General features: G+C 34.0%; 5 protein-coding genes across 5 annotated transcripts; 1 reads left to right on the forward strand and 4 right to left on the reverse strand.

The window, feature by feature from the left end:
- Positions 1 to 2,740: 2,740 nt before the first annotated feature.
- On the reverse strand, positions 2,741 to 5,569 carry LOC105772899 (large ribosomal RNA subunit accumulation protein YCED homolog 1, chloroplastic). The gene is made up of 3 exons (XM_012594389.2): positions 5,371 to 5,569; positions 4,047 to 4,728; positions 2,741 to 3,322 (listed from the first exon to the last, which is right to left on the reverse strand). Exons 2-3 carry the CDS (start codon positions 4,619 to 4,621, stop codon positions 2,896 to 2,898), a joined length of 1,002 nt encoding a protein of 333 aa, XP_012449843.1. The 5' UTR covers positions 4,622 to 4,728; positions 5,371 to 5,569; the 3' UTR covers positions 2,741 to 2,895.
- A 1,662-nt stretch (positions 5,570 to 7,231) lies between these two features.
- LOC105772900 (probable steroid-binding protein 3) lies at positions 7,232 to 7,901 on the reverse strand. The gene has a single exon (XM_012594390.2). The coding sequence runs from the start codon at positions 7,779 to 7,781 to the stop codon at positions 7,479 to 7,481; it is 303 nt and encodes a 100-aa protein (XP_012449844.1). The 5' UTR covers positions 7,782 to 7,901; the 3' UTR covers positions 7,232 to 7,478.
- A 6,145-nt stretch (positions 7,902 to 14,046) lies between these two features.
- On the forward strand, positions 14,047 to 16,849 carry LOC105772589 (ubiquitin C-terminal hydrolase 22). Its single transcript, XM_012593954.2, has 3 exons — positions 14,047 to 15,128; positions 15,302 to 15,420; positions 15,838 to 16,849. The coding sequence occupies exons 1-3, from the start codon at positions 14,395 to 14,397 to the stop codon at positions 16,554 to 16,556; spliced, it is 1,572 nt and encodes a 523-aa protein (XP_012449408.1). The 5' UTR covers positions 14,047 to 14,394; the 3' UTR covers positions 16,557 to 16,849.
- A 180-nt stretch (positions 16,850 to 17,029) lies between these two features.
- LOC105772588 (transmembrane 9 superfamily member 9) lies at positions 17,030 to 20,519 on the reverse strand. Its single transcript, XM_012593948.2, is given in 8 exon segments — positions 17,030 to 18,066; positions 18,069 to 18,354; positions 18,590 to 18,740; positions 18,852 to 18,964; positions 19,064 to 19,172; positions 19,272 to 19,381; positions 19,468 to 19,632; positions 20,232 to 20,519. Coding segments are annotated over 8 exon segments (1,932 nt in total). The 5' UTR covers positions 20,361 to 20,519; the 3' UTR covers positions 17,030 to 17,197.
- Positions 20,520 to 22,592: 2,073 nt separating this feature from the next.
- Positions 22,593 to 26,058, reverse strand: LOC105772590 (transmembrane 9 superfamily member 8). The gene is made up of 7 exons (XM_052626370.1): positions 25,865 to 26,058; positions 25,057 to 25,221; positions 24,864 to 24,973; positions 24,654 to 24,762; positions 24,442 to 24,554; positions 24,175 to 24,325; positions 22,593 to 23,939 (listed from the first exon to the last, which is right to left on the reverse strand). Exons 1-7 carry the CDS (start codon positions 25,988 to 25,990, stop codon positions 22,782 to 22,784), a joined length of 1,932 nt encoding a protein of 643 aa, XP_052482330.1. The 5' UTR covers positions 25,991 to 26,058; the 3' UTR covers positions 22,593 to 22,781.
- Positions 26,059 to 26,967: the final 909 nt, after the last annotated feature.

The following is a 26,967-nucleotide window of genomic DNA, read 5'->3' on the forward strand; positions in this document are numbered from 1 at the left end:
TCTGAAATTCTTAAATTAGAAGATAATACACACTTAAAAAAACTCTATCCGACGCCTTCCTAATTATTGCAAGAACAACCGTACCAATTAAGCTAGGTCAATCCGCCTAACATTGAATTAATTATTGTAAAAAGTTATTTTTAAAGTAATTAATGCATTAATGAAATATATATTTTTATCTCATAATTGTTAAGAGTTTGATTGAGTTGGTGTCATCTATTAATTGGACATTCAGTTGTAAAATTAGTAAAAGTTCCTTATCTTTTATATAGCAATATAAATTATTTTGAAGGTAATTTTGTCTTTTCTTATAAAATTAAAAAAAATCGCAAATGATGTGATTCAAATCTAAATATTATAATATTTAACATATTAACTTTATCATTTCAATTAAAGTCATATTTAATTGTTATATCAAATTTTAAAAATATATATTATAAAAAAATTCACCCACAATTTAATAATATATTAAGCTATTGATTGAGTTGGTTTCACGAGTAGATCGATACCAACTTAGTTGGACGATGATTAAAGTATTATGTCAAAGTAAATTATGTTATTTTGATGGTGCTTCGTCTATTTATATATTTATATGAAAATAAAGAAATATGTGCACATAAAATACGAATTTAATGCATAATTTGATTCTAACATATCTATTTTATCGTTACAATCAAAATTTTATTTTAATTTTTATAAATATATGGGTAAACTATTAAAATAGTCACTTTTGTTTGTCTCAAGTTACATTTTAGTCACTTATGTTTGAAATGTCACGTTTTAATCACTTACGTTATCGTGTTGAAACATTTTAGTGATCACTGAGCGTTAATTGTTGTTAATGGTGTAACAGTAAGCTGACGTGGCACGTTAAATCATCATTTTAAATGAAAATTTTAGGTTAAATTATACAATTGGTCCCTATATTTTTTTTTCTTTTTGAACAATTTAAGTTTTTTCTTTTACGTTAAAAGAGATGGAGAAGGGAGAAAAATAGAGGAAAAGCAAAAGATAATAAAAAAAAGGAAAAGTTAAAAGAACATAAAAGAAAAAATTAAATTGCTCAAAACGAAAAAAATTGGTATCAATTGTATAATTTAACCTAAAATTTTTGTTTGAAATGATAGTTTAACATGCCACGTCAGCTTATTATTACACCGTATGACTAAAATGTTACAACACGTTAACGTAAGTAACTAAAACATAACATTTCAAACATAAGTGATTAAAATGTAAACTGAGGGAAGCAAAAGTGACTATTTTCATAGTTGACCCTAAATAATTTTTTTCACGTGGGATTAAAACATAAAAGAAAAAAATTAAATTGCTCAAAACGAAAAAAAATTGGTATCAATTGTATAATTTAACCTAAAATTTTTGTTTGAAATGATGGTTTAACATGCCACGTCAGCTTACTATTACACCGTTAATGGCTCGGTGACTAAAATGTTACAACACGTTAACGCATGTGGATAAAACATAATATTTTAAACATAAGTGACTAAAATATAAACTGAGGAAACAAAAATAACTATTTTTATAGTTTACCCTAAATGATTTTTTTCAAGTGGGATTAACTTAGTTGTTATTATTGTTATTAAAAGCAAACATGGAATACTGTGATACAAGTCAATAAAGGTTGTTTAAACACATAAGCACACGAGAATCCATGATATGCATCAATCAAATCTTTGATTTGATGTCAAAAGCACATGTGCTGGGCATTTATTTTCCTAAATATATTTTGTTCTCACTTTTTCATGCTCCGTTATTCATTGTGAATATAAAATGTTCTATAATTACCCGCACGTCCACCTGCATTAATTTTCAAGCCTCCCTTTTGCCTCCATACATTCACATGTTGATGCATGCTTAGGGCAAACACCAACGGAAAGAAATCTGTCTCGGAAGTTTGGATTGTAAGTTAATTTGTGATGTATTTTTAGATGAGATTCCAATATATTTGGGAAGAGAGGTTTTTTTTTTTTTTTGAATCTAATTATGTATTATTATTATCATGTGCTAAATATGTGAATTAATATATAGTATATTTCTTGATTCGTGGTGGGTGTGGTCGAGAACCAAGGAGTGACGAGAAAGACCCTCAAGGATCTAGTAGAGGTGGGGTCGAGTTGCCAATGGAGAGCGATTGCTTGAGGAAGGACGAGGCTAACATAAGGGTGCCTGGTTGATGGAGGAGCAAGACTGAGTAGCTATGAGAGAGTGAGAGGATACTCAGAATGCTCAAGGCAGGAATGGTTGTTAGCCCAAGAGAGGTCCCATGAGGGGTCCAATGAGCGCAAGGAAAGGCACGTCGAGGAGCTGCAAGGAAGGGCACTATGAGAGGTCGAGAGTGAGATAGGTGGAGGAGATCGATCAGGCACCAAGGGAGAGTGCTAACTTGAGTAGCGTAGAGAAGTCAGACGCTGTCCGTGCGAGCGAGCTAAGGCGATATCGAATGAAGAAATAGAGGCGGCGTCAACAAGGTTCCAACGAGAAGAGCGATGCTCACATAGGAGGCGTCGAGACTGTTCGAGGATTCAAGCGCAAAGCTCCCTTGGCAATGCCGGAGGAGAATCTCATGATCCGTCGGTGAGCAGTGTACCCCATGGTGCGGAGCACTGTGCACAGACCCCATTTGTTTGTCTTTGGAGACAAAAATATCAAAGATAAGCCAATCAGGATGAACATTTTTGTTCTCCAAAAGCAAGAAAAGAAAAAAAAAAATACACCATTAAGATATCGATGCAAAGAATCAAAATTTCAATCGCTACCATTATCAGATACAAATAGGACTGTTTATAGGTCCTTATGGTTTTATACTTTTATATAACTAGTGAGAATGACGCCGAAAGGAAAAGGAAAATTTGCAGAAAAACCCTATTCCAAAGCATTTCATTGGCTATAGGATGATTTCTGCTGCATTTGCTTCCTTAAGTTTCCAAGTGGACCATAATCCTTCTTTTCTACATCTTCTTTACAATTGCAACTACTAGTATTCAAATTTGTACCACATTTCAAACATATACCCTTGCATCTTGGATCACATATCGCATTAATAGTAATTTCCAAATGCACCAAGTCTCGTATATGCTTTGAAATATCGATTTCTTTTTCTTCAAGAGGGAAATAAAGCCGATCTTCCCAATCAATCGATGCATCGTCATCGTCTTCCTCCACCCCTTGGTTACTTCCATTAAAAGATTTAAAACCTTCCTTAAAGCTTGCTCCCATATCGATAATTTCAGGTTCTTCAATGGGCTCTTCGCTTAGTAGAAGTGAGAAATTGGAGAATATGCACTCAGCAGCAGGCTCACCACACCTTCAACAGAAGGTTTCATACAATGTCATTTAGACTGAGGAAGACAAGGGTTTATAAAGGTAAAATTTATGCAGTTGAACAGTTAAAACAGAGTGCTTCGAGCCAATGCAGTGTCTAATGAAACCTGAATTTCAATCAGTGCAAAAGCATGAAAACTATTTTGGGGAATATACATTTTGGTACCTAAACTTGGCTTCAAAGTTCAAATTGGTACTAAGGTTTTTTTGGTCCAATTAAGTACTTGAACTTGGCTTTAAGGTTCAATTTGGTACCTAAAGTTTAGTTTTGTCCAATTAGGTACCTAAATTTGGCTTCTTAGTTCAAATTGGTAGCTGAACTTGGCTTTTTTGTGCAAATTAATACTTACAGTAAATTACTTATTTGAACAAATTTGAACTTTGAAGCCAAGTTTGGGACTAATTTGAACCCTAAAACGAAGTTTAAGTACCTAACTGGACCCAAAGAAAACCTTAGGTACCAACCTGAACCTTGAAGCCAAGTTCAGGTACCAAAACGTACATTTACCCCGACTATTTTTTACCAAAACTCAATTGCAGGCAACAAAGCAAACCCTGAACCTTGTTAAGTGATAAAAGCTAGTACAATTACTTCAGCATCTATTGCCGTGAGAAACAAAAAGAATAAATGGCATTAAAAAAGAAATGGCAAACTTTATCAAAACTTAAGAGCATGAACAAGTGCTGACTGGGGAACACTAAAATACCTGTTGCAACCGAGACTGATGACGGTTTTAATGATCCCATCAAGCCTTGTCTTTTGCTTCTTTCTTGTTACATCAATGGAGATCTGAACAGGTGTTCCATTTGGATAATCTTTGACATCCTTTGTGACCCTTAATCCCATCACTGACGCCCTAGATTTTGAGATATCACTAGACAGCTTTCCTAAACCAAGTCTCTCTAAGGTTGTGCAATACTCCATATGAGTAACAGAAGGTTTTCTGCTGTATATAACTGCCCCTTCCCACGGTGACCCCATGTCTTCAATATCTTCTTCATCCTCCCAATCAAAAGTTATGGTATCATCATCGTCATCGTCATCGGTGAAAGGCTGACTATTTTGGTTAATAGAATTTTTAACAGGCTTCAAAACATTCAAAGACTTGTTTCTAAAGATTTTGTGGTTATTTAGGGTCACGTTGCAAGAAAATTTGGAGTGATCAACAAAAGAACACAATGAACTCGATACAGAAGGTTGTCGGAATTTCATATCACATGTTTTAAATGGATTAAAATTTGAGGGAAAACTTAAGCAGGATGACGACATCAAGAGAGACATTTAGGTTCCTTAATATTTGCAGGAGGTAGAAACTAAAGGTATAGAGAAAATTGATATGGTTTTTCCGAATATAATAAGCTAAGAGGCATGCAACAGATCAACGAAGTCTGCACAAAGTTTATCATACATTAAAATCACAAAAAGATAAATATCAATAGATATAATTGAAACTTCTATAAACCAAACGCAGATTCAGACATATTACAAAAATCTAGAAATAGTTAAGGAATGAACACAACAGTTTCAATATGATAGAGGCCTATGTTACTATCACTGTTCATTTTTACCTGTTGAACTTGGGTAGGACATACCCAAGTCAGAACAAGAACAACAAAGATACAGACATTCACATTATGAGTGTTGTGACCAATTTTGGATTAAAAATGAACAATCAGCTTATTGCATGGAAGATACTAGCTCAATACAAATGATGATGAGAAATTAAATTCATTAATACAAGCGTTCAGATATTAATCAGTAAGAATCAACAATCACAACGGATTGAATAGAATAGAATAGAATAGCAAACATCAAAATTCAAAGGACTTGAGGAGTCTAACATGGAATTGGCCCAAAACAAGCTTAACATGATATGATTTAGGATAAACAAATGACCAAAGCATGAGTTTGAATCCATTGTATTATGCATTTCCAGAACTAGAATGAACATCTATTCACTTTCAGAGAAAAAAAGCAGAACATGCGAACAAGATATTAATGAAATATAGAAGTTATAAGCCGAAATATACCAGCTGATGCTTCTGTTTGCTTTCTCTGTCTACTTTGGCTTTTCTCCTTTCTCCTTCAAAGCTCTGCTCTTTTTTCTTCAAATCTGCTGTGCAACAGACTCCCTCATCTCCAATTTTTTTTTCTTTTATCCCTTTGGACCGTAGCCGTAAGGGCTTTTTACATAGCCAAACTGGGTTTTGTGTTGATGGGTTCACTGCCCACCAATCAATATGTACTTTTATAGACTTTGAAACCCAACTACTGAAACCCTACTAGAGAAGTAGAACCGGGTTTCATTAACTCCAATCCCTCCAATTGCATGGTCGGCTCTTGCACTAAGCATGCTACCCGTACCCACCTTGGACTTGCAGAAAATAATTGATAAATTCCCCCAAGGTGGATGTCATTTGACGAATTTATAAAGGGATGCCCTCAGTTCCTGGTTCTCATCTTTCTTTGCTCAATACGTACAAGTTGATGCATTCATTATATAAATTGATGATCCAAGTAGTCTAGTTTTTCATTTGAATACAATACAGCAGCTGTATGTATGCATGTGTGTTGTGTAAGCGTATAGATTGAAATATAGCATAGCATTAGCTCTTAATAAACCACTCCCATTTTAGGCATTATTATTGTTTGTCTCTTTCTTCAGTGGAACTGTGTAGAGCTCTACCGCACTTGTTGCCCAGCATTTACTAAGAGGATGTTCTCTCTTCTTTCACTTTCATTTAGTTGTTGGGGGTTAATGCTTATCCCTTTATTCTACTCTTTTTTAAAGGTGGTTTTTTTTTCATAAAAATAAGGGACAAGAGATTTACAAATGCAAATATTAAACCTCATATCAATCAATTTGAAACCTACACAAATTTGTCATTACACCAGTAGTATGATTGGCTTTCAAAAAAGTTTGTTGGTTTCGAGTTTACATTAATGACAAATAGAATTAATTTATCGATATTTGTTACACATCCTTCATGAGTCCCTCCACGTGTCATCACTAGACAAGTTACAAACTAACATGCCTATATCAGATCAACCTCCAATCAAGCAAACCTTAAACCACAACCTACTAAAGAAGTACACATTAGAGTTTAGACTTGTTGATTACTCAATTATTATAAGAAGTCATATCCTAAAATGTCACATCAACACAATTATAAGGAACAAAGTATAACTCCATTATCACTGAGCTCAAAATTCGTGGGCATCTTTATCTCTCATGTATAAGCTCACTATAACATTTGAGAGAAAACCAGGACACAGAAATCAGCTTTCCTTCCTCCTCATTCTCCTCCTACCCACACCCATTTTTTAAGATCGTTTTATCACCATCCAATGGTTCTCCACCCAATCGAGGGTGAACCACCACCACAGCATTCTTCTCCTCCTCCTCGTTAATCTCACAGGTTAACAACGTTAAACTATCAAAACTGTGAAAAATAAAATAAGATAACAAATATTGAGACACGAATAAAATAATAACCTATCCAAAGTGCCATCCATCAAGATACAACAAGTCCAGTCATTCCTTGGATATCTCCTTAGGGCAGTTTGTCCAAACAAAAAGATCAACCTTCCATGGTGCGTGTGATGCTAAGTGGACAACCCCATCTATGAACACAATTAAGGTTAATTTCGGTGCTCCAATTTGCCCAAAACAGGGGAGGTTGGTTTTGCGGCCCTAGGCAAAGGAGCCATGAAACTCAGCACCAGTGGCTGAAGCCAATCTTTTGTGGCTTGGATCTAACATTATCACGAATCAAAGACGACAAAAATCTGGTAATCATGCTTTTATAAAGTCTCTTCACGGAGATAATGATGCTTTAGTTCACTAAACCAAGCTTAAGCTTCACCATTATGGAGTAAACAAAAAGAAAATCACACAATTAAAATGAATTTCTTCATTGATGATGGAACTTCTCTAACATAAACAACAACGTGATACCAACACAACACAAGCACATAAGTATCTCAATTTATTAATTTTCACCCATTTATTTAACCTAGAAATTGCTCTGAGCTAGGCAAAACACCAAACACAATTGATAGAAAAGTAATAACCAGAGTCTAAAGACACTTAAAAACGAAACAAACTACACCCAACATAGAGGAAAGGTGCAAATTTTCAAGAGACAACGCGGCCGACAACAGGGTACTTAGCTTCAAATTTCTTGACCCAATCGTTAAGGACATCCATCTCCTTTTCAGAGAGGCCGTCAAGGTTGGGACAGACATCTTCTTCGTTCTTGCTCATCTTTGCAAGAGCTCTGCTGGCATCTTTGCCGGCGAACATGGCGTAGGCACCACCAGGACCGTAGAAGGATTTGCCGGCGGTGACATCGTAGATGCGACCATTGATTGCAACGTAGATGGGCTTGGATGGGTCGGAGCCGTTGAATTGGATAAGTTGCTGAGGTGTAAGATCCATGGACAAATAGATGGAACTGAAACCGGACACCAAGAGGAAAGGGGGAGAACAGAACAGTGTTTTAAGTTCAACAACCACTAGTTTTGGCTTTGATTTGGTAATGAATAAACTGAGCTGAGGCACGTTTCTTTCTTTCCTTTTTATTTTTTTTTTTTGGGTGAGCCTCGTTAGTTTCCAGATATGACCTCAAGAATTGGGGGGTTTTACATTAATAATAATAATAATAATAATAAGTTAATTACAAAAATAGATTATCTTCCAAATTATTTAGGTGATACTACCTCAAAAAGTACAATTATAATTAATCAATGATTACAGCTAAAAAAGAAAACAAATTTTTAAATGGTGTCCTCATTTTATACAATAATATTGAAATTTTATTGAAAAAATACGAATAATCTGCAAATACAAAGGAAATGAATTTTAAAAAAATACAGATAATTTTAATGTCGCTTAATTAAGTGCCAACACCAATTAAAATTAAAAAAAAAACTGATTGCAATGTAATGGGGGAGAGGTTATCGTGACCAATCGATCACATTAACGACAATTAGGCAACACCGGCCCGACACTTCTACCGCCGATGTGATCAATTGGTCATGGCAGCCCCTTCCCAGTACATTTTATATATACAAATTTTGGTGTTGAGCAATGGTAAAAAAAAAAAATGGAGTTTTGGGTATATTGTGAAATTGGTGAGGGTCAAATTTTTTAATAATTTATATATTTTATTTTTAATGTTTAGATTTAGGATTTGTTATATATTTATATGTTTATAATTTATTTGTTGAAATTTGGGGCAGCTTGTGAAACTAATGTCTAATGTGTATGTTGAAAGTTTTGACTTTTTTTATTTATGTTTAGGGTTTATATTAATTAATTATGTATACATTTTATTTATAGTGTTTTCGCTTTTGGAAGTCGTATGTGATTGAAGTTTTTTTATGTTTGTAATTTATATTTTATTAGATTAGTTAGGTTTATATATATATATTTAAAAAAGATGTTTATGTTTTAATAATTATTTGTGTAGAATAGAAATTTCCAATTTCAAACATTCGAGTCAAGGTAATTTATTTTTGTACTTTTCTGTTTAGTTGGTGATTAATATTATTATGTGGATATTTCATTTAAAAGATACGAAAAAAATTGTTTACAAAAATGGATTGAGATAAAAGTATTTAATTATGAAAATAGGTTGAGTTAATAATTATTTACAAGAATGTTGTTATTATCCATGGTTATTTGTCTTAAAATTACGAAAAAATTATTTACAAAATGGGGTTGAAAAAATTATTTACTGAAATATTTGAAAATATTATATTATTTTAATATGATATGTTTATTCAATTTTGTTTGTGCAGCTATATCGAAATGCCTTCATTGATAAAAGCACCCAATCATACTACTTTGATGATTAATGTGCTGGTAAAATACATAATTGCTACTTGTTATTGATTTAAATAGGAACGTTATGTATTTAAATTGAAAAAACATAATTGCTATTCACGATTAATTTATAAAAGTGCATGTCATTAATATTTTATTTGGCATATTTAAGTTATGGTATAATTGGTTATGAACAGGGTGATTACCATGTTTAAGTGATGCGGTATTTGGAACGACAATATTGATTAAGACATTTGAGCTTAGTCCTAACTTGATATCAACCTTCGTTGAAAGGTGACGCTCGGAGACCCACACATTTCAATTGTTGTGTGAGGAGTGCATCACTACTTTAAAAGACGTTGCATTGCAAATTGGGCTCCCACTTGACGAGCTACAGTAACGAGTTCAAGTAAAGTGATTAGTGTTGTGTCTCTTTACTATCAGTTGCTTGGATAATCACCAGCTAAAGGTGCTACTAAATTTAGCAATTTAAAATTTTGTTTGCTCAAACATAATTTCAAAACTTTACTAAATGATGCCTCTGAGTCGGAGAAGATGTGTGCTGCTCGGACGTTTATATTGGAGTTAATAGGGGGTACTCATACCGAACTCAGCTAATAATAGAGTTCACTTGATGTACTTGCTTCTATTAGTAGATTTTCAAGTTTTTGGTTCATACAGTCGACAATCAATACCAATATAGGAATCGTGGGCATGCATTTCACCATTGGCATGATGTAGTTACAGATTAATTTCATATCAAGTTTCCCATGATCTTACGTCATCCTTACAACAGTGCATGTATGAGGCCTTACATATTTCTGAATCTCCCATAGTTGTGGCCTTTGAATCAATGCAGCTCGTACATGCTAGTTGCAACCTTCTGTAGACCTCTAACACTTCCCGATTTATAATGCCAGTTTAGATACAACCACTTTGTAGTCCACCAACAATGTCATGTTATGCTTCTTGATGGCAGGTACACATTCCTCTTTATTTGGGAATTATTGACCTATAGCCAACTCATCTAATTCAAAATCTGACGTCAACTTGTAGGAAGATACTATATTTAGGTATTCTAGGAAGTCAGATGCATGCATAACATTGGGATCTACACTCAACATACGAGTGGAGAGGCGTTTACATTATCATCATCATCGCCCGCGCCTTCGTCATCAATATCATCTAGAACCTCATTAAGTTCAGGGTCACTAAATTCCTCCCCTTGGTGACCGGAATCATCATTATTATCAAGTATTTCTTTACTATCTGTATTGATACCAATCACCAATTGATGTATCTGTAAATGGAGATCAAAATTAGGGTTATTATACAAAATATGAGCATTGTGTGAATTGTTGCCCAATGTTGATGTCGCTCCATAATCATACGGTTCTACCCAACCAACATTCAAATTAAAGTCAAACTTGTGTATAGAAGATCATCTATCCACAAACACTCTCGGAACCTCTATTTATGGGTTGTGAACTCTATATTGTTTATTTAATAGAGTGACATTTTGTACTAGTTCAACATCTGCTAACTCAACAAACAATTCATCTGGTTTAACATTACCAAGCGAGTAATACAGTGCGATCATAGCCTCCACATCATCATCCTCTATAAGTTGCATCTCCCTATATTTGCACGGATTTGACAAAACTGAGAATTTGTAGAATAGTCTGGACATCCTCCTCTTACAACGTCAAGGGGTTTTCGCACCAATCTTTTGTTTGATTACACTCTTGTTAAACTTCATTCCTATTTGATGGTGTGATTCAAATACACAACCAACTTCCATATGGCAAATTATCCCATTGAAATGGACATATATCAAGAATTGATTATTCATCTTTTATACTAAATCTGTAAAATAAATTAAAAACAATATATATTAGCTGTTATTAAGACAATTTATACCATATTAAAGCAATAAAAAGACTATGTATCAAAAAAATAATTTGCATGTCATACTATAAATTATTATCACTATATATTCAAATAATTATACATAATAGTAAAATAAAATGAAATGATATAAAAAATAATTATAAACTAACTTATCAACTCAAACTTGATTTATGAAATGAAAAAAAAAAATTCTTAATCTTCAATCTTGATTTCTAATAGCTGTAGGAACATAAAGAAGTGCATAGGTGGCAGAAAGTGGTATTGTCACCCTATATGGCGACACCAGTATTTTGATACAGACATATATAGTCAGGTAAATTGAAAAATGGGGAAATTAGAAATTTCAATATTATCGTATAAGTTGGCGACACCACTTAAAAAAATATCAACTGCAATCATTGATTAATCATAGTTGTACTTTTTGGGTGGTGTTGCCTAACACCGAAAAACACTATTCAAAACAACTCACTTTCGTAAACAATTTGGAAGGTACCCTATTTTCATAATCAATTTCTTTTTGTATTATTAATGTAAAAAAACCCCCAAAAAATTGCATTTTAGAAATATTTAATAGGTTAAAATACACTTTAAATCCTTGTATACTTCTTGCATTTGAAATTTAGATTTTTTATTTTTAGATTAAAATTACAAGTCTAATTGTTAATATCGTTAAATTTGTTCTATTAACAAAATTCTTAGAAACAAAAATCCGGTGTTTGTGTTGTCCATACATTTGAAATTTAGCATTCCTACCTTTTATTTCAAAAATTTAGTCTCTCTGCTTTTCAAATTTAAAATGCAAGTCTAATAGTTTGTATTGTTAAAATTCTTTTATTAAAGTCAAGTTCATTACAACATCATTTTTTGTTATATGACTATCAAGTGAGTATGTTTTAATTTCAAAATGTCACTCCTGTGAAATTAATAAACAAATTAACGAGATTAATAATTGAACCTAGATTTTGAAATTTAAAAAGTATAAAGACTAAATCCCTAAAAATAAAAGTTAATAGACTACGTTCATGCAGATACTTGAAGCATATTTTAACTCTTTTTTTTCTTTGAGCTTTCTAGGTTTCATAGTTATGTTGGTTCGCAAATAAATTTAGAGACAAATCATGTAGAACTCTAACTAGCATAGTGAATAAACAATCAAACAAAAGTTGAAATAATCTAGAAATAGTGGATGAGGAGTTGAACAAAATTCAAACTATTGGAGAGAATCTAACGAAACACACACAACAGCAAACGAATAACCAAGCATAAGTCCAACTAATCTGGAAACAGCGGACGAAGAATTAGACAAAAGTAAAATCAATCCATAAAGAATTAGACAAAAAACACAAAGCATACCCACATCTTAAGAAAGAGACCAACGCATCGCAATTGCGGATGGTAAAAATTGAACTTGAGCCTTTAAAGTCCGAGTCCTCATTGGCAATCAAGTCGAATTACTAAATAGAAAAACCTTTTCATTCCACCAAACTATAACTCTTAAATTCATTATGTTAAGTCCCGCTATTTTCAAAATTTGATGCGCCAAACATATTATCATATGTGTAATGACATGCCAGCTTGTTATTTTCTCATATTACTCACTAAAAATCCAATCAATGAATTGACAACTATCATTTGCGTCAAATTTGAAAAGTATAGAGAATTAGGGCTAGTTTACCTTTGAGATTGAAAAATATTGTGAAAAATGCTTTTAAAAAGTTTGATATTGTTTACCATCAATGTCAAAAAGTATTATTGAGAAAATAAAATGTCAACTTTAGACATGATGTTGTAAAATAGAAAATTTAATAGGGAATAAAAAGGCAACTTTACTGAAAAATGTTTTTCCAAAAAGCCAAAAGCTAAAAATTTTGATTTTTTTTTTTTTTTTTGCATTGGCTAAAATATTAGTTTAAAATCAATATTTGGTTTTAGGAAGCTGCTTGTTTGCCAATATTTTTTGTTTGACATCAATGTTGAGGTTAAAAAGTGCTTTTCAACCTCAACGATAAACAAAAGTTTAGAATTATCCAATTATAGGATATGTATCAAATCTACAACTATACATAATACACGACTAACAATCAAATTTAATCAAATGGATTTAGCTATTGGGATAAGACTAAAATTTCAAAATATAAAAATAAATCAATTTGTAAAGTAAAAAATTATAATTAATCAAATTAAAATACAACAACTCATAAAATAACAGAATTTAACCTTTTTGCTGTACGAACAAATTCGAAATTTTGCTTAAAGGAGATGGAATCTTTTTATTAATACTTAATTTTCTCATAATTCCCAATTCCTACAAGCTTATAATTTTTTTTTTTGGTAATAAGATATAAATAGCATCAATTACAAGCTAGCAGTAGGATCTGGGTTGGATAACCAAAAACGTTTGTCAAATTGTATTTGATCATCAATGGATGGAGGAGCCACATGAAAAATTCTCGCACCAATAAGAAAATATTTCATCTGATCAACTAAAGGATTAGCAGTAGAGTTCACCTCTCTAGGTATTTACTTTATAAACACTCTCCACTCGCGACTGCATAGTCCATGAGTACGCAAAATCAAATCTCTATTTGAATGTCCTCTATAATCTCACTGAATACCTTTGATAACTAAAATACAATTTACCCATTTATCCTTCCAAGCTAATTGGAGGCCATCATAAATAGCTCAAAGCTCAGCTTATAGCACACTACATCTCTCAATATTTCTTCCTAATCCCCATTTTCATATATGTTCTTTCTGATACAATACTTAAAATTATTAATAATCCTTCTCAACTTTTAAATAAGAAAATAATGCGCTTTAAAACACTCGAAATCACTTTCTCTTACATTAATAATAATGCTAATCGAATTAAAACTCCATTTAGAACTTATTACAACAATACCAACTTAACTAAAATTCGCTTGAATCAACTACTATAGTCAATGTCTTAAAGTCGGTTCTGAGTCCTGACCAATGAAAACAAGAAAACTGTTCTATGGCCATCAGTCGGTCATAAGGCTCATTACCCCATCATCCTCTCCAAGCATTTTCTGCAATCTTCTACATCCCCTGTTTCAACTCTCAATTTCACCGAATCAACTCAGTAACCCCATTGGTTTTTCTGCACCAAACTTGCCAGTTCTTTTTATCATTTAACTTCCATTGAATTTCCCAAAAATTATCTGATTTTTCGTTTGCTTATCCTTTTATCATACATTGTTATTACCAGTTTAACAGAATTTACCGCTTTATTCTGGTAGTATATCAGCTTCATAATCTCAATTCGAAGCTTTTTTTTTTCACCAATATCAACATGTGCTTAAGGAGCTCTTCGTACACAAGCCCCAAACCCTGCAAACACCTAGCAGATTACAAGCTCAGGCATGCTTTCAATGGCTATGATTCCCTCCAAAATTGCCTCAAAACCACCCCAATTGGAAGAACTAGAGTTGATAATCACAATACTAAAATACCCAGATGCAATTTCTGTAATGGGTATCAAGGCAGGCTTTATATTTGTTTGATGTGCTCATCGATATCATGTTCGACCCACATTCTTTTGCATACCCAATCCAAGTCCGGCCATGACGTAGCGATCGACATCGAAAGATCGGAGCTTTATTGCTGTTTGTGTTGTGATCAGGTATACGATCCTGATTTCGACAAGGTTGTCGTGTCTGAACAAATCAAGGGCTTGTGTCCTGGGAGATCGAACAAGAGGAGGAGATTAGATTCAGGGATGGAATTGGATTTGAAGAAGTCGAAACGGTTGATTGCAATGAGAGATGGGAGAGCTAAATCGTGTTATCCATTGGGATTAAGGGGATTAAACAATTTGGGTAATACTTGTTTTATGAACTCAGTGTTGCAGGCTTTGCTTCATGCTCCTCCTTTGAGGAATTATTTCTTGAGTGATCACCATAACCGTGATGAATGCAAGAGAAGATATGGTGAAAAGCTGTGCTTGCTTTGTGAAATTGGTGCTCTTGTTTCAGCTATGTTCTCGGGTGATCGATCCCCTTACAGTCCAGCTCAGTTTCTTTACAGGTGCCTAAGTAATTTGCAATGCTTTTAATGTTATGATGTGAATAGAACTAGGTCTGTTTTGGTTACTTTGTTTAAGCCTTAAATCGAGACAAATAGTTTCTGCTTGTATGTTGTACTCAATCTATTTGGTTTTCCATCTAAAGACTGATGGATTTGTGTTTGTTTTTTTGAAGTTGGTGGCAGCATTCATCGAATTTAGCTAGTTATGAGGAGCAGGATGCTCATGAGTTCTTCATTTCAGTTTTAGATGGGATCCATGAGAAAGAGAGCAAAGTAAGGAACTCTAGCAAAGGTAACAAGGTGCTGTGATAATGTTTGCTTGCTTCAAATTAATGTTATATATGTACTATTAGGTTGTCGAGGTGGTAATTGTTCTCTATCGCTTACGTTGTTGTGCGGTAGTGATAAATACACAGTTGTGCTAATAATGCATGCAGTTGAGGTTAGTCGGTACCGATACTAGGGGCAGAGTAAGAAATTTGATTAGTTAACATGCATAACTTGTAGAGGTAGGAAACAGATAGAACTGATTCTACGACTCGAGTAGGAGAATAGTAACATACATGTAGCCATAAGTAGGAACACATGTTCTCACTTCGGTCAGAAATTACTCGGAATATACTTGGGAGTCTTTTGGGCGTTTGTAGATATTCCTCTCTAACTGAAAATCAGGATTCTATTTTACTCATGATGTTATTCTTTTGCACAGATGATGGAGATTGCCAATGCATTGCTCATAGGGCATTCTCGGGGTCGTTGAGATCTGATGTCACTTGTACGATTTGTGGATTTACTTCCACAACTTACGATCCTTGTGTTGATATTTCACTCAACTTGGACACGGTTAACTTGTCTGCAGCTGAGAAGACGGGTTTGTCTACTCTATCAGGTTGTCTGAACTTGTTTACGAGAGCAGAGAGGTTAGGTTCTGACTCGAAACTCCATTGTCAGAATTGTCAAGAACTACGGGACACATCGAAGCAACTGTCCATTAGTAGACTCCCATTGGTGCTTTGTTTACACATAAAGAGATTTGAACACTCTTTAATCCGAAAAACATCAAGGAAAATCGATCAATATTTGCAGTTCCCTTTCGCATTGGACATGACCCCATATTTGTCATCCTCGATTGTTAGAAGCAGGTTCGGGAATAGAATATTTGCTTTCGAATGTGAAAACTCCGATAGTTCAGCTGAATACGAGATATTTGCTGTGATTGCTCATTCGGGAATGCTGGAATCGGGGCATTATGTGACGTATCTGCACGTAAACAACCAGTGGTATAAATGCGATGATGCTTGGATATGTGAGGTTGATGAGGGGATAGTGAGAGCTTCACAGTGTTATATGTTGTTCTATGTTCAGAAACTGCTTTACTACAAAGCAAATAAGGATTTAAGTTGCAATGCGAGTGTGGAGTCCAGATGAAAGTTGGATAATGCTGGGTAATTTAGAATATTCGGACGAAGGTGAACCGAAGAGCCAGTGAGAATCGAGCAAACATTATTCTTTGTTGGGAGTATTCCCTTAGATTCGAGCTCGAGAAAATTCCGAAGTTTAAGCCACTGGACTTGTCCAAGTGAAATCAATTCTTTTTCATGTTGGGATTCCCAAAAGCTCTGAATTATTTTGTTTAGATTTGACTGCTGTTTATTTCTGAAGATGAATAAAAAGCTGAAAATATTCATCAATAATTCCTCAATGTATGTCCATTTTGTGAAGTGAGGTGTTAGGTAGATTTGGCTCTGTTTATTGACATAACAAGTCAGTGCCTAATTTGGTTCCGCCACGTTATCACAAGTATTACGACAGCCATGAAATTCAACCTGAGCTTTTCACAGAAATATCAAATATAACAGAAAAGAAAATGATTGATAGTAGAATCACAAGAAGCCCCTCTCTCAACAAAAATCAGAATTAAGTATTTTTCTCAATCAGCTATAAAAATAACAACTCGGTTCAAAAATGAGAATTTAAGTATACATCTTAAAGCAATGAGTATATCTTAACCTAAGACATTGGTCCATGAATATGACAAAAGAACACCAAGCAGATCCCGGTTTTACACACTAATCAATCTTGACAGATGAGTAGATAAGTCTTGTGAACCAAAAGCACGCATAAAATCCGATGGTGCCCGTTAGCACAAAAAATGCATATGAAGCGATTAGCATGTACCCAAAGTATAGGAGCCCCGAAACCAGCTTAGTGATCTCAAGCTTTGTGAAGAAATAGAATGTAGCGTAGAGGAAGAGGTACAAAGCCGAGGAGCCGGATGTGAGATATGATCTCCACCACCACAGATAATCTTCACTGCATAATTGGAAGTAGCAAAGCACAATGGTTATTTCAGCACAAGTGATAAGGAGGATAATGAATACCAAGAACAGGAAACCAAAGATGTAGTAGAACTGGTTCAGCCAGATTGAGGTGAGAATGAAGAACAGCTCGATGAAAACAGCTCCGAATGGAAGTATTCCTCCGATCAGAATAGAAAAAGTCGGGTTCATATACCAAGCTTGCTCTGGAATTTGCCTTGGGATTTTGTTCGTCTTCACAGGATCCTCAATTGCTGGCTTCTTGAACCCAACGTAACCACCCACAAAAACAAGTGGAACTGAAATTCCAAACCACATGAGGACCAGAGCAAACATTGTTCCAAATGGCACGGCCCCAGAAGACTTCTGGCCCCATATAATTGCATTTAAGACAAAGAAGATGGCAAAGACAATGCCTGGGAACATGCACGCAGTCCTAAAAGCTAATTTCTTCCATTCTGCTCCTTTAAACATTTTGTACAGACGGGCAGAAGCATAGCCAGCAAAAATGCCCATGAAGACCCAAAGTAAAAGCATAGCTGTCATCAGACCACCTCGGTTTGAAGGGGAAAGAAATCCAAAAACAGCAAAGATCATGGTAACAAGTACCATGCCCAAAATTGAACACCGGTGCCAACATAGACACAGAGTAGATCAGAATTAGATGGAGGCCTGAAAACATCCCCATGGACAAGCTTCCATCCTGTCTCTTCTTGGGCTTCTTCCTGAGTCTCAAGTTCGTTATACCTAGAAATGTCACGGTATAGTGTCCTTAGCATGATCATTGCTACCATTCCCGAAAGGAAGAGAACAATCATCAAAGAATTGACAATTGAGAACCAGTGTATTTGGTCATCATTCATTAAAAGATATGCATCCCACCTAGATGCCCACTTCACATCACTCTCCTGAAAGTCGCACAGGAAAATTTAAGAATACTAGCACCTCATAGATTTATATGTCAGAAACTTAATTCAAGAAAATGTGATACAATGGAGAATTTTTTCCAAGTAATAATATCAACAGAATCTACTTCAACACAAAGGAATACAACCTTTAAGGGTTCAGCTCAAGGTTGCCATTGGAAAAATTTAACATTGCAATTGTCAACCCTAGAAAATTATTTGAAGTTGAAGAACTCACCTGGTATTCAACATCATAGGTGAATATTATCTCCTTTTTTGCTTCAACTTCTTGAGGAGTGTTAGAATTAACAACTGTGCGTTTATTATGGGGGTCGCATGTTGTTAAACGACTTTTTTCATTCCATTTCCCCTCATATTCATGTTTAATACTGCATTGTTTTAGTATATAAAGAAAATGTATCAAAACACAATACAACAATCTCAGTCACAGAAACCTAGAATTAAAATTATTAGAATATGCTAGACTCAAAGGAGCTAACCTGTATGGTTTAACCTCAAAACCCACAATTCTAGCAGAGTCAGTTTGCGGATCCCTATGATATTTGACAGTAAATGCTAAATGGTTGTGAATGAAATATTTCTCTTCCTTGCTCTGCATATAACCAGAAAACATAAGCAAACACAGATATAGTAGCTAATTACATCCACAAACAAAGGAAATTTTAATACTTGTAATAGATATTATGTTTACCCCACTATATTGGCCTTTGAGCCCAACATGGTAGCCAAGCTGATAAACAGTAGAAGAATCCTGATCTAATCTTCTAACGGGGACAACAAGGGGAAGGTTATCCAGTATCCTGTCAATTGAACCACAAATTAATTAGACAGAGATCCTAGGCAACAGCTATAAAAAGACTGAAAGATGAATTCCATGTCCGAATAAACAAATGGCATACATATTGACTCGATATTCATCATCAATCTTCTCCTTAAATTGCTTTGCAGTTTTGGCATCAAGTGTAATGCGGCAAAGAACAGTACACATATGTGGCTCTCGCATTTTAAACTACATTAATTGGAGTCAATAAGAACAAGTTAATGGCCATAGAATAAACAATCAACACTAAATCATCAGAAATACTGATAACTGACCACATAAGGAGAGTTTTCAATTCGGTCACCACGAAGCACTTCCCCAAGATTCTCCGCACTGTCAACAATCTTTTTAGGTGGACAAAAAGGAAGCGAATAGTACGAGTAAGGAAGTTGAGTCTTTATAGATGTCAATTTGTTCACTTTCACCTTCAAAGGATCTCCCTGCAAACCCCTAACAAAAGAATCAAAACTAAAGAGGACCAAAATGATTCTTTAATGAACACTCCCAACTATCACAGCATGTAGTGAGAACTTAAAGTGTTTTAATCAAAGTCATTATCGATCAGGTACGCAATGTAACTAATCACCATAAAGATCAAGCACGCTTTGGTGCTTCCATTAATACATTATGTAAATTGAATCTCTTTCCTTAAGCAATAATTACAGAACATGATTAACATAAAATAAAATCGCAAATGCCATGGATAAATGCAAGACCGGAAGAAAATCTTAAAAACTAGCTAAAAGTATGGACACTCAACGTTTTGAAATAAAAGAATCAAAACGGAAAACGAAAATCATAAAGTGAAATGAAGTTAAATTGTTCTAATTTCTTGTTTAAAAGAAAACCTAGCTGAATCTGAGACGGGTTTTCCACTTCCAACACGAATACAAAGAAATTCATTAATTTTCCTTCTCGTAGAGATCATATACGTATCTTATTATTCTATCAAAAACAAACAGAGTTCAAAGTGAAGATACAAAATAAAAACCAGATCAATAAATAAAGAATAGAAGAGAAAGGGAAAGGGAAAGGCGACCTTCTGGAAGTCCTCGGGGGAAACACCGGGGAGGTAGAAGCAGTGAGCGGCATGGATCATGAAGAGGAAGAGAATCGGCCAAATGATGGTGGCAGTTAATCGGTTCATAGATCTGGATCCAGATTCCATTTTGACGGGGTTGGAGAAGGAAACTCTCTCTTTGAGAAGGGAGAGGAGGGGGAAATGAGATCTGATAAAAGAAAAGAGCTTATATGTTGTTTTTTAATCTTTTTTAAAATCTGCCGTGGAATTTGATTTTTCTTATCTACCGTGTGGTGGCTGGCGGTGGCCAGTCAATTCGTATTCGAGTGTCGGTCACGGTCATGGTCATGGTCATGGTCTTGTGGATTATTATTGATGTCTTTTTGGATTGGACTGATCTATTTAGGCCCATTCTTTTTTTGTTTTTTCTCTGAGATTTCATTTCCGGGTTTGTAAGCGGGTTCGGATTTTTCCTCAGAAAACAACTCCCTCTAACATCTCATCATGGCCGAGTTGGATCGGATTCGAGTCGGGCTTAAGTATGATATTAACATATTTTATATTTGTTCAAATCTAGCCCAACCTGAAATGTGGGTCTAAAATTTTACCCAAACCCAAACTCATTTTAAACCTACCCATATTATTTATAAAAAATTTTAAACAAATATTTTTATTATATTATTTTAATATTTACATTAGAGTAGTATTATATATTTAGTATGGGTTTATTTTTTTAATGTGTTATAAAATACATAATATATAAAAACAACATAATATAAAGTATTATAAACTTAAAAATGGGTTGAGTCAGGGTCGGGCCAAGCTCGGGCCTTAAATGTTCAAGTTCAAGCTCTAACTTTTTTTTAAACGAGCCTAATTTTTTACCTAAACCCATTTATTGGGTCTAATATTTTTACATAAACCCTCTCAAATTTCAGGCGGACCTTCGAGTCTAGATGAGTAACTCAACCCATAAATAGGTCTACTCTCATTCTACTGATTTTATAAAGGTAAAAGTACCTAACAGATCCCTCTAAGAAATTAATTAAATACTATGATTGTTCTAAGAATTTTTGTAACTGGGTAATATATTATGTAATGGGTAAATGACACCCGAGGTCACTCTAAAATAGGGCCTGTCTTATTTTGATCACTCTATTTTTTTTTCTCAATTTAATCACTATAAATAAGATAATTGTGCGAATTAGTCACTGCCGTCAAAATTTTCGTTTTTCTTTTGATGGATTGCCAATGTGGCACATTAGCCCACTGAGTGACTGACATGTGGCATTTTTTATTGACTTTTGACTAATTATAGGGAGGTTGCTAAACTTTAATCAGAAGTCAACAAAAAAATACGTGCCAGTCACTAAATGTGCTAATGTATCATATCAATAATCCGTTAAAAGAAAACGAAAATTTTAACAGAATGACTAATTCACACAATTATATTATTTAGAGTGACTAAATTGACAAAAAAAATTGAAATGATCAAAACAGAACAAATCTTATTTTAGAGTGACTATGAGGAATATCTAACTCATGTGTTACATAAGACACTATAATATCTATAATAATTAATGTAATAGGATAATATTTTGTATAATCACACAAAAACCTTATGAAGTTTTTGTTATTACTCCAAAAATTTAGTAAGTACTAATAAATTTTGTAATTTGATAATATATATTCTATAATTCATATTATACTAAACATTATAAAATCTGTAATAATTATTATAGTAAGGTAATATGTGGCGTAAGAGTTGTGTTATTACTCAAAAATATTATGCAAATTCTAAAAATTTTGTAAATTGGTAATTTATTCTATAATCTGTGATAGACTAACATTACAAAATCAATAATAATTAGTGTAACAAAATAATATACTAATGTTATACAATTTTCTTTGTTAAACAAATATATCATCTAAGTCGTAAAAATTATGTAACCAAATAATAATTAGCGCAAATATTTACACAAAACAATGCAGATATAGTTATAGCTACAGCTATTAAACTTAAAATAAGCTTCATAATTGTCAAAATCAGATAAATCGGTTTGTCCGTCAGAAATATAAAAAATATATATTTGATTAATTTGTTAACCAGCATAAATTGATTAAATCAAGTTCAAAAAAAAAGGATTAAACAAACTATGAAGCTGACTATAAATCTTCAATATTTTTTTGGAGTTCTTAATAACTTACCTAGTAAAAAAAACATAAATCGGATCGGAAAAAAATTCTTGACCGATTCAACCAGAGTTCGGACATGATCCATCCCTTTCGTTATAAAAGAATTTCAGCATTCGGCAGGTCAAGTTGTGTTCCACCAAGTAATAAAAACCATCAGCATAAGTATTTTGCGTTTTCTATAAATAAAGGAATAAAAAGGCTACGATATTATTACAAAATCATCAAATTCACCCAGTGTTTTTCAGGCTCCTCTTAACAAGTATTTTCTCAATCAACTACAACAATGACAACTCAGTTCAAAAATGAGAATTAACGTATACATCTTAAAGCATGACTATATCTTAACCTAAAAAGCATATCCCCTTTTACACACTAATCGATCTTGACAGATGAGTAGATAAGTCTCGTGAACCAAAAGCAAGCATAAAATCCGATGCTGCCCGTTAGCACAAAAAATGCATACGAAGCAATTAGCATGTACCCAAAGTATAGGAGCCCCGAAACCAGCTTAGTGATCTCAAGCTTTGTGAAGAAATAGAATGTAGCGTAGAGGAAGAGGTACAAAGCCGAGGAGCCGGATGTGAGATATGATCTCCACCACCACAGATAATCTTCACTGCATAATTGGAAGTAGCAAAGCACAATGGTTATTTCAGCACAAGTGATTAGGAGGATAATGAATACCAAGAACAGGAAACCAAAGATGTAGTAGAACTGGTTCAGCCAGATTGAGGTGAGAATGAAGAACAGCTCGATGAAAACAGCTCCGAAAGGAAGTATTCCTCCGATCAGAATAGAGAAAGTTGGGTTCATATACCAAGCTTGCTCTGGGATTTGCCTTGGGATTTTGTTTGTCCTCACAGGATCCTCAATTGCTGGCTTCTTGAACCCAACATAACCACCCACAAAAACAAGTGGAACTGAAATTCCGAACCACATGAGGACCAGAGCAAACATTGTCCCAAATGGCACGGCCCCAGAAGACTTCTGGCCCCATATAATTGCATTTAAGACAAAGAAGATGGCAAAGACAATGCCTGGGAACATGCACGCAGTCCTAAAAGCTAATTTCTTCCATTCTGCTCCTTTAAACATTTTGTACAGACGGGCAGAAGCATAGCCAGCAAAAATGCCCATGAAGACCCAAAGTAAAAGCATAGCTGTCATCAGACCACCTCGGTTTGAAGGGGAAAGAAATCCAAAAACAGCAAAGATCATGGTAACAAGTACCATGCCCAAAAATTGAACACCGGTGCCAACATAGACACAGAGTAGATCAGAATTAGATGGAGGCCTGAAAACATCCCCATGGACAAGCTTCCATCCTGTCTCTTCTTGGGCTTCTTCCTGAGTCTCAAGTTCGTTATACCTAGAAATGTCACGGTATAGTGTCCTTAGCATGATCATTGCTACCATTCCCGAAAGGAAGAGAACAATCATCAAAGAATTGACAATTGAGAACCAGTGTATTTGGTCATCATTCATTAAAAGATATGCATCCCACCTAGATGCCCACTTCACATCACTCTCCTGAAAGTCGCACAGGAAAATTTAAGAATACTAGCACCTCATAGATTTATATGTCAGAAACTTAATTCAAGAAAATGTGATACAATGGAGAATTTTTTCCAAGTAATAATATCAACAGAATCTACTTCAACACAAAGGAATACAACCTTTAAGGATTCAGCTTAAGGTTGCCATTGGAAAAATTTAACATTGCAATTGTCAACCCTAGAAAATTATTTGAAGTTGAAGAACTCACCTGGTATTCCACATCATAGGTGAATATTATCTCCTTTTTTGCTTCAACTTCTTGAGGAGTGTTAGAACTAACAACTGTGCGTTTATTATGGGGATCGCATGTTGTTAAACGACTTTTTTCATTCCATTTCCCCTCATATTCATGTTTAATACTGCATTGTTTTAGTATATGAAGAATATGTATTAAAACACAATACTTGAATCTCAGTCGCAGAAACCTAGAATCAAAAACATTAGAATATGATAGAACTCAAAGGAACCAACTAACCTGTATGGTTTAACCTGAAAACCCACAATTCTAGCAGAGTCAGTTTGTGGATCCCTATGATACTTGACAGTAAATGCTAAATGGTTGTGAATGAAATATCTGTCTTCCTTGCTCTGTAAATAACCAGAAAACATAAGCATACACAGATATAGTAGCTAATTACATCCACAACCAAAGGAACTTTTAATACTTGTAATTGATATTATGTTTACCCCACTGTATTGGCCTTTGAGCCCAACATGGTAGCCAAGCTGATAAACAGTAGAAGAGTCCTGATCTGATCTTCTAATGGGAACAACAAGGGGGAGGTTATCCAGTATCCTGTCAAGCAAATCAAAAATTAATTAGAAAGAGATCCTAGGCGACAGAGCAATTAAAAGATTGAAAGATGACTTCCATGTCCGAATAAACAAATAGCATACATATTGACTCGATATTCATCATCAATCTTCTCCTTAAACTGCTTTGCAGTTTTGGCATCAAGTGTAATGCGGCAAAGAACAGTACACATTTGTGGATCTCGCATTTTAAACTACATTAATTAAAGTCAACAAAACAAGTTAGGCCATAAAATAAACAGTCAGAACTAAATCATCAGAAATACTAATAACTGACCACATAAGGAGAGTTTTCAATTCGATCACCACGAAGCACTTCTCCAAGATTCTCAGTGCTGTCAACTATCTTTTTAGGTGGGCAAAAAGGAAGCGAATAGTATGAATAAGGAAGCTGAGTCTTTATAGACGTCAATTTGTTCACTTTCACCTTCAAAAGATCTCCCTGCAAACCCCAACAAAAGAATAAAAACTAAAGAAGACCAGTATGATTCCTCAGTGAACACCCCCCAACTATCATGGCATGTAGTGAGAACATAAAGTGGTTTAATCAAAGCCATTATTGATCAGGTGCGCATGATGAGCACGGTGTAACTAATCACCATAAAGATCACGTACGTTTTGGTGCTTCAATTAATACATTATGTATGTTGAATCTCTTTCGAGGATAACTTCACAAATCTTATGCAATAATTATTCTAGGTAGCATTACAGAACATGATCAGCATGAAACAATCGCAGATACCTTGGATAAATGCAAGAACGGAACAAAACTTAAAAACTAACTAAAAGTGTGCACTCTCAACGTTTTCAAATAAAAGAATAAAACGGAAAAGGAAATCATCATGTGAAATGAAGTTAACTTGTTCTTATTATACAACCTAGCTGAATCTGAGACGTTATTTCCATTTCCAACATATGAAATTTTTAATAATATTCCTTCTCGTAGTGAACCTATATGAATCCTATTATTATATAAAAAAAATAAACAGAGATCTAATCTAAGGCACGAAATTAAAACCAGATCAACCAAAAAAAGAAGAAGAAAGGAACAGAGGGAAAAACACAAATAGAAATCGAAAGGCAACCTTCTGGAAGTCTTCGGGGGCGACACCGGGAAGGTAGAAGCAGTGAGCAGCGTGGGCCAGAAAGAGGAAGAGAAACGAACATATCTTGGCGGTCAACTTGTGCATAGATCTGGATCGAGACTCCATTTTGACGATGGGAGAAACTCTCTCTTTGACGAGGGAGAGAGGGAAATTAGATCTGGAAAAAGAAAAGAGCGTATATATGTGTTTTTCATTTTTTCTTTTAATTTCTTTTTTAAATTTCACTTGGAATTAGGTTTTTCTTATCCGCCGTCTTGTGTAAAACTACAACAATAGTTCCTGTACTATAACTCATATTGCATTTTGGTCTCTTTATTAAAAAATTAGGTAAATTATACATTTATTTAATTTAGCCCCTATTCTTTTTATGCCTAACAATTTAACCATCAACCTTTTATCACTAATAAGACACTATCACCACATTTAGTTTACTGTAAGTGAATAGAGCTGTAATGGAATATAGCTATAATCAAGAATTCAATTGTTTAGTTGAATGAAAAGAAATAGAAGCGTAATAGTATTCTTGTATCTTGTTAAATGGAACAAAGTTGTAATAGCATAAAAAATTAAAATGACCAGATTACCCCTATCATAAATTTTTTTAGATTGATAATTTTGTTGTTGTTATTAAATTTTAATAAGATTATTATTAAATGTTTTATATTAATTTAATTTAATATTTTATAACAAATTATATTAAAACATTTTATTTTATATTTTTGAAATTTGGAAAAATACATTATATTGAATTAAATTAAAATATTTTTTTATTTTTTATATTAAATTATATTAAAATATTTAAGGTAGTTGATATTAAAGTGACTCCATCCCAATATAGAAACCTTAAATCCAATTTCCTTCGTGGCTAGAAAAAGGATTTTCCACTGAAAATAAGCTTTCATAAAATAACTAGATCAGCATAAGTAGGAAATATGTGCTATAGCGGCTTCAATCTAGTCCGAAAATAAAAAAAAATTATTTCCAAATTGCCTTTCTTCTGTTATAACAGAAAGCACAAGCAACCAGTAAATTATAAATAGAAAGACAGAGAAGTGGTAGGTTTTCTTGATAGCCATGTAGAT

This window comes from Gossypium raimondii, chromosome 13 (genome assembly GCF_025698545.1).
Source record: "Gossypium raimondii isolate GPD5lz chromosome 13, ASM2569854v1, whole genome shotgun sequence".
NCBI lineage: Eukaryota > Viridiplantae > Streptophyta > Magnoliopsida > Malvales > Malvaceae > Gossypium > Gossypium raimondii.

Excerpts from the sequence above, each read along its gene's own strand:
- LOC105772589 (XM_012593954.2), top strand. The coding sequence starts at position 14,395 with ATGTGCTTAAGGAGCTCTTCGTACACAAGCCCCAAACCCTGCAAACAC. Across the intron at positions 15,129-15,301 it reads CCAGCTCAGTTTCTTTACAG|TTGGTGGCAGCATTCATCGA; the intron begins GTGCCTAAGTAA and ends GTTTTTTTGAAG. Across the intron at positions 15,421-15,837 it reads AGTAAGGAACTCTAGCAAAG|ATGATGGAGATTGCCAATGC; the intron begins GTAACAAGGTGC and ends TCTTTTGCACAG.
- LOC105772899 (XM_012594389.2), bottom strand. The coding sequence starts at position 4,621 with ATGTCTCTCTTGATGTCGTCATCCTGCTTAAGTTTTCCCTCAAATTTT. Across the intron at positions 3,323-4,046 it reads ATCAGTCTCGGTTGCAACAG|GTGTGGTGAGCCTGCTGCTG; the intron begins GTATTTTAGTGT and ends CTTCTGTTGAAG.
- LOC105772590 (XM_052626370.1), bottom strand. The coding sequence starts at position 25,990 with ATGGAGTCTCGATCCAGATCTATGCACAAGTTGACCGCCAAGATATGT. Across the intron at positions 24,763-24,863 it reads GATGAATATCGAGTCAATAT|GATACTGGATAACCTCCCCC; the intron begins GTATGCTATTTG and ends TTTGCTTGACAG. Across the intron at positions 24,555-24,653 it reads TCAAAGGCCAATACAGTGGG|AGCAAGGAAGACAGATATTT; the intron begins GTAAACATAATA and ends GGTTATTTACAG.
- LOC105772900 (XM_012594390.2), bottom strand. The coding sequence starts at position 7,781 with ATGGATCTTACACCTCAGCAACTTATCCAATTCAACGGCTCCGACCCA.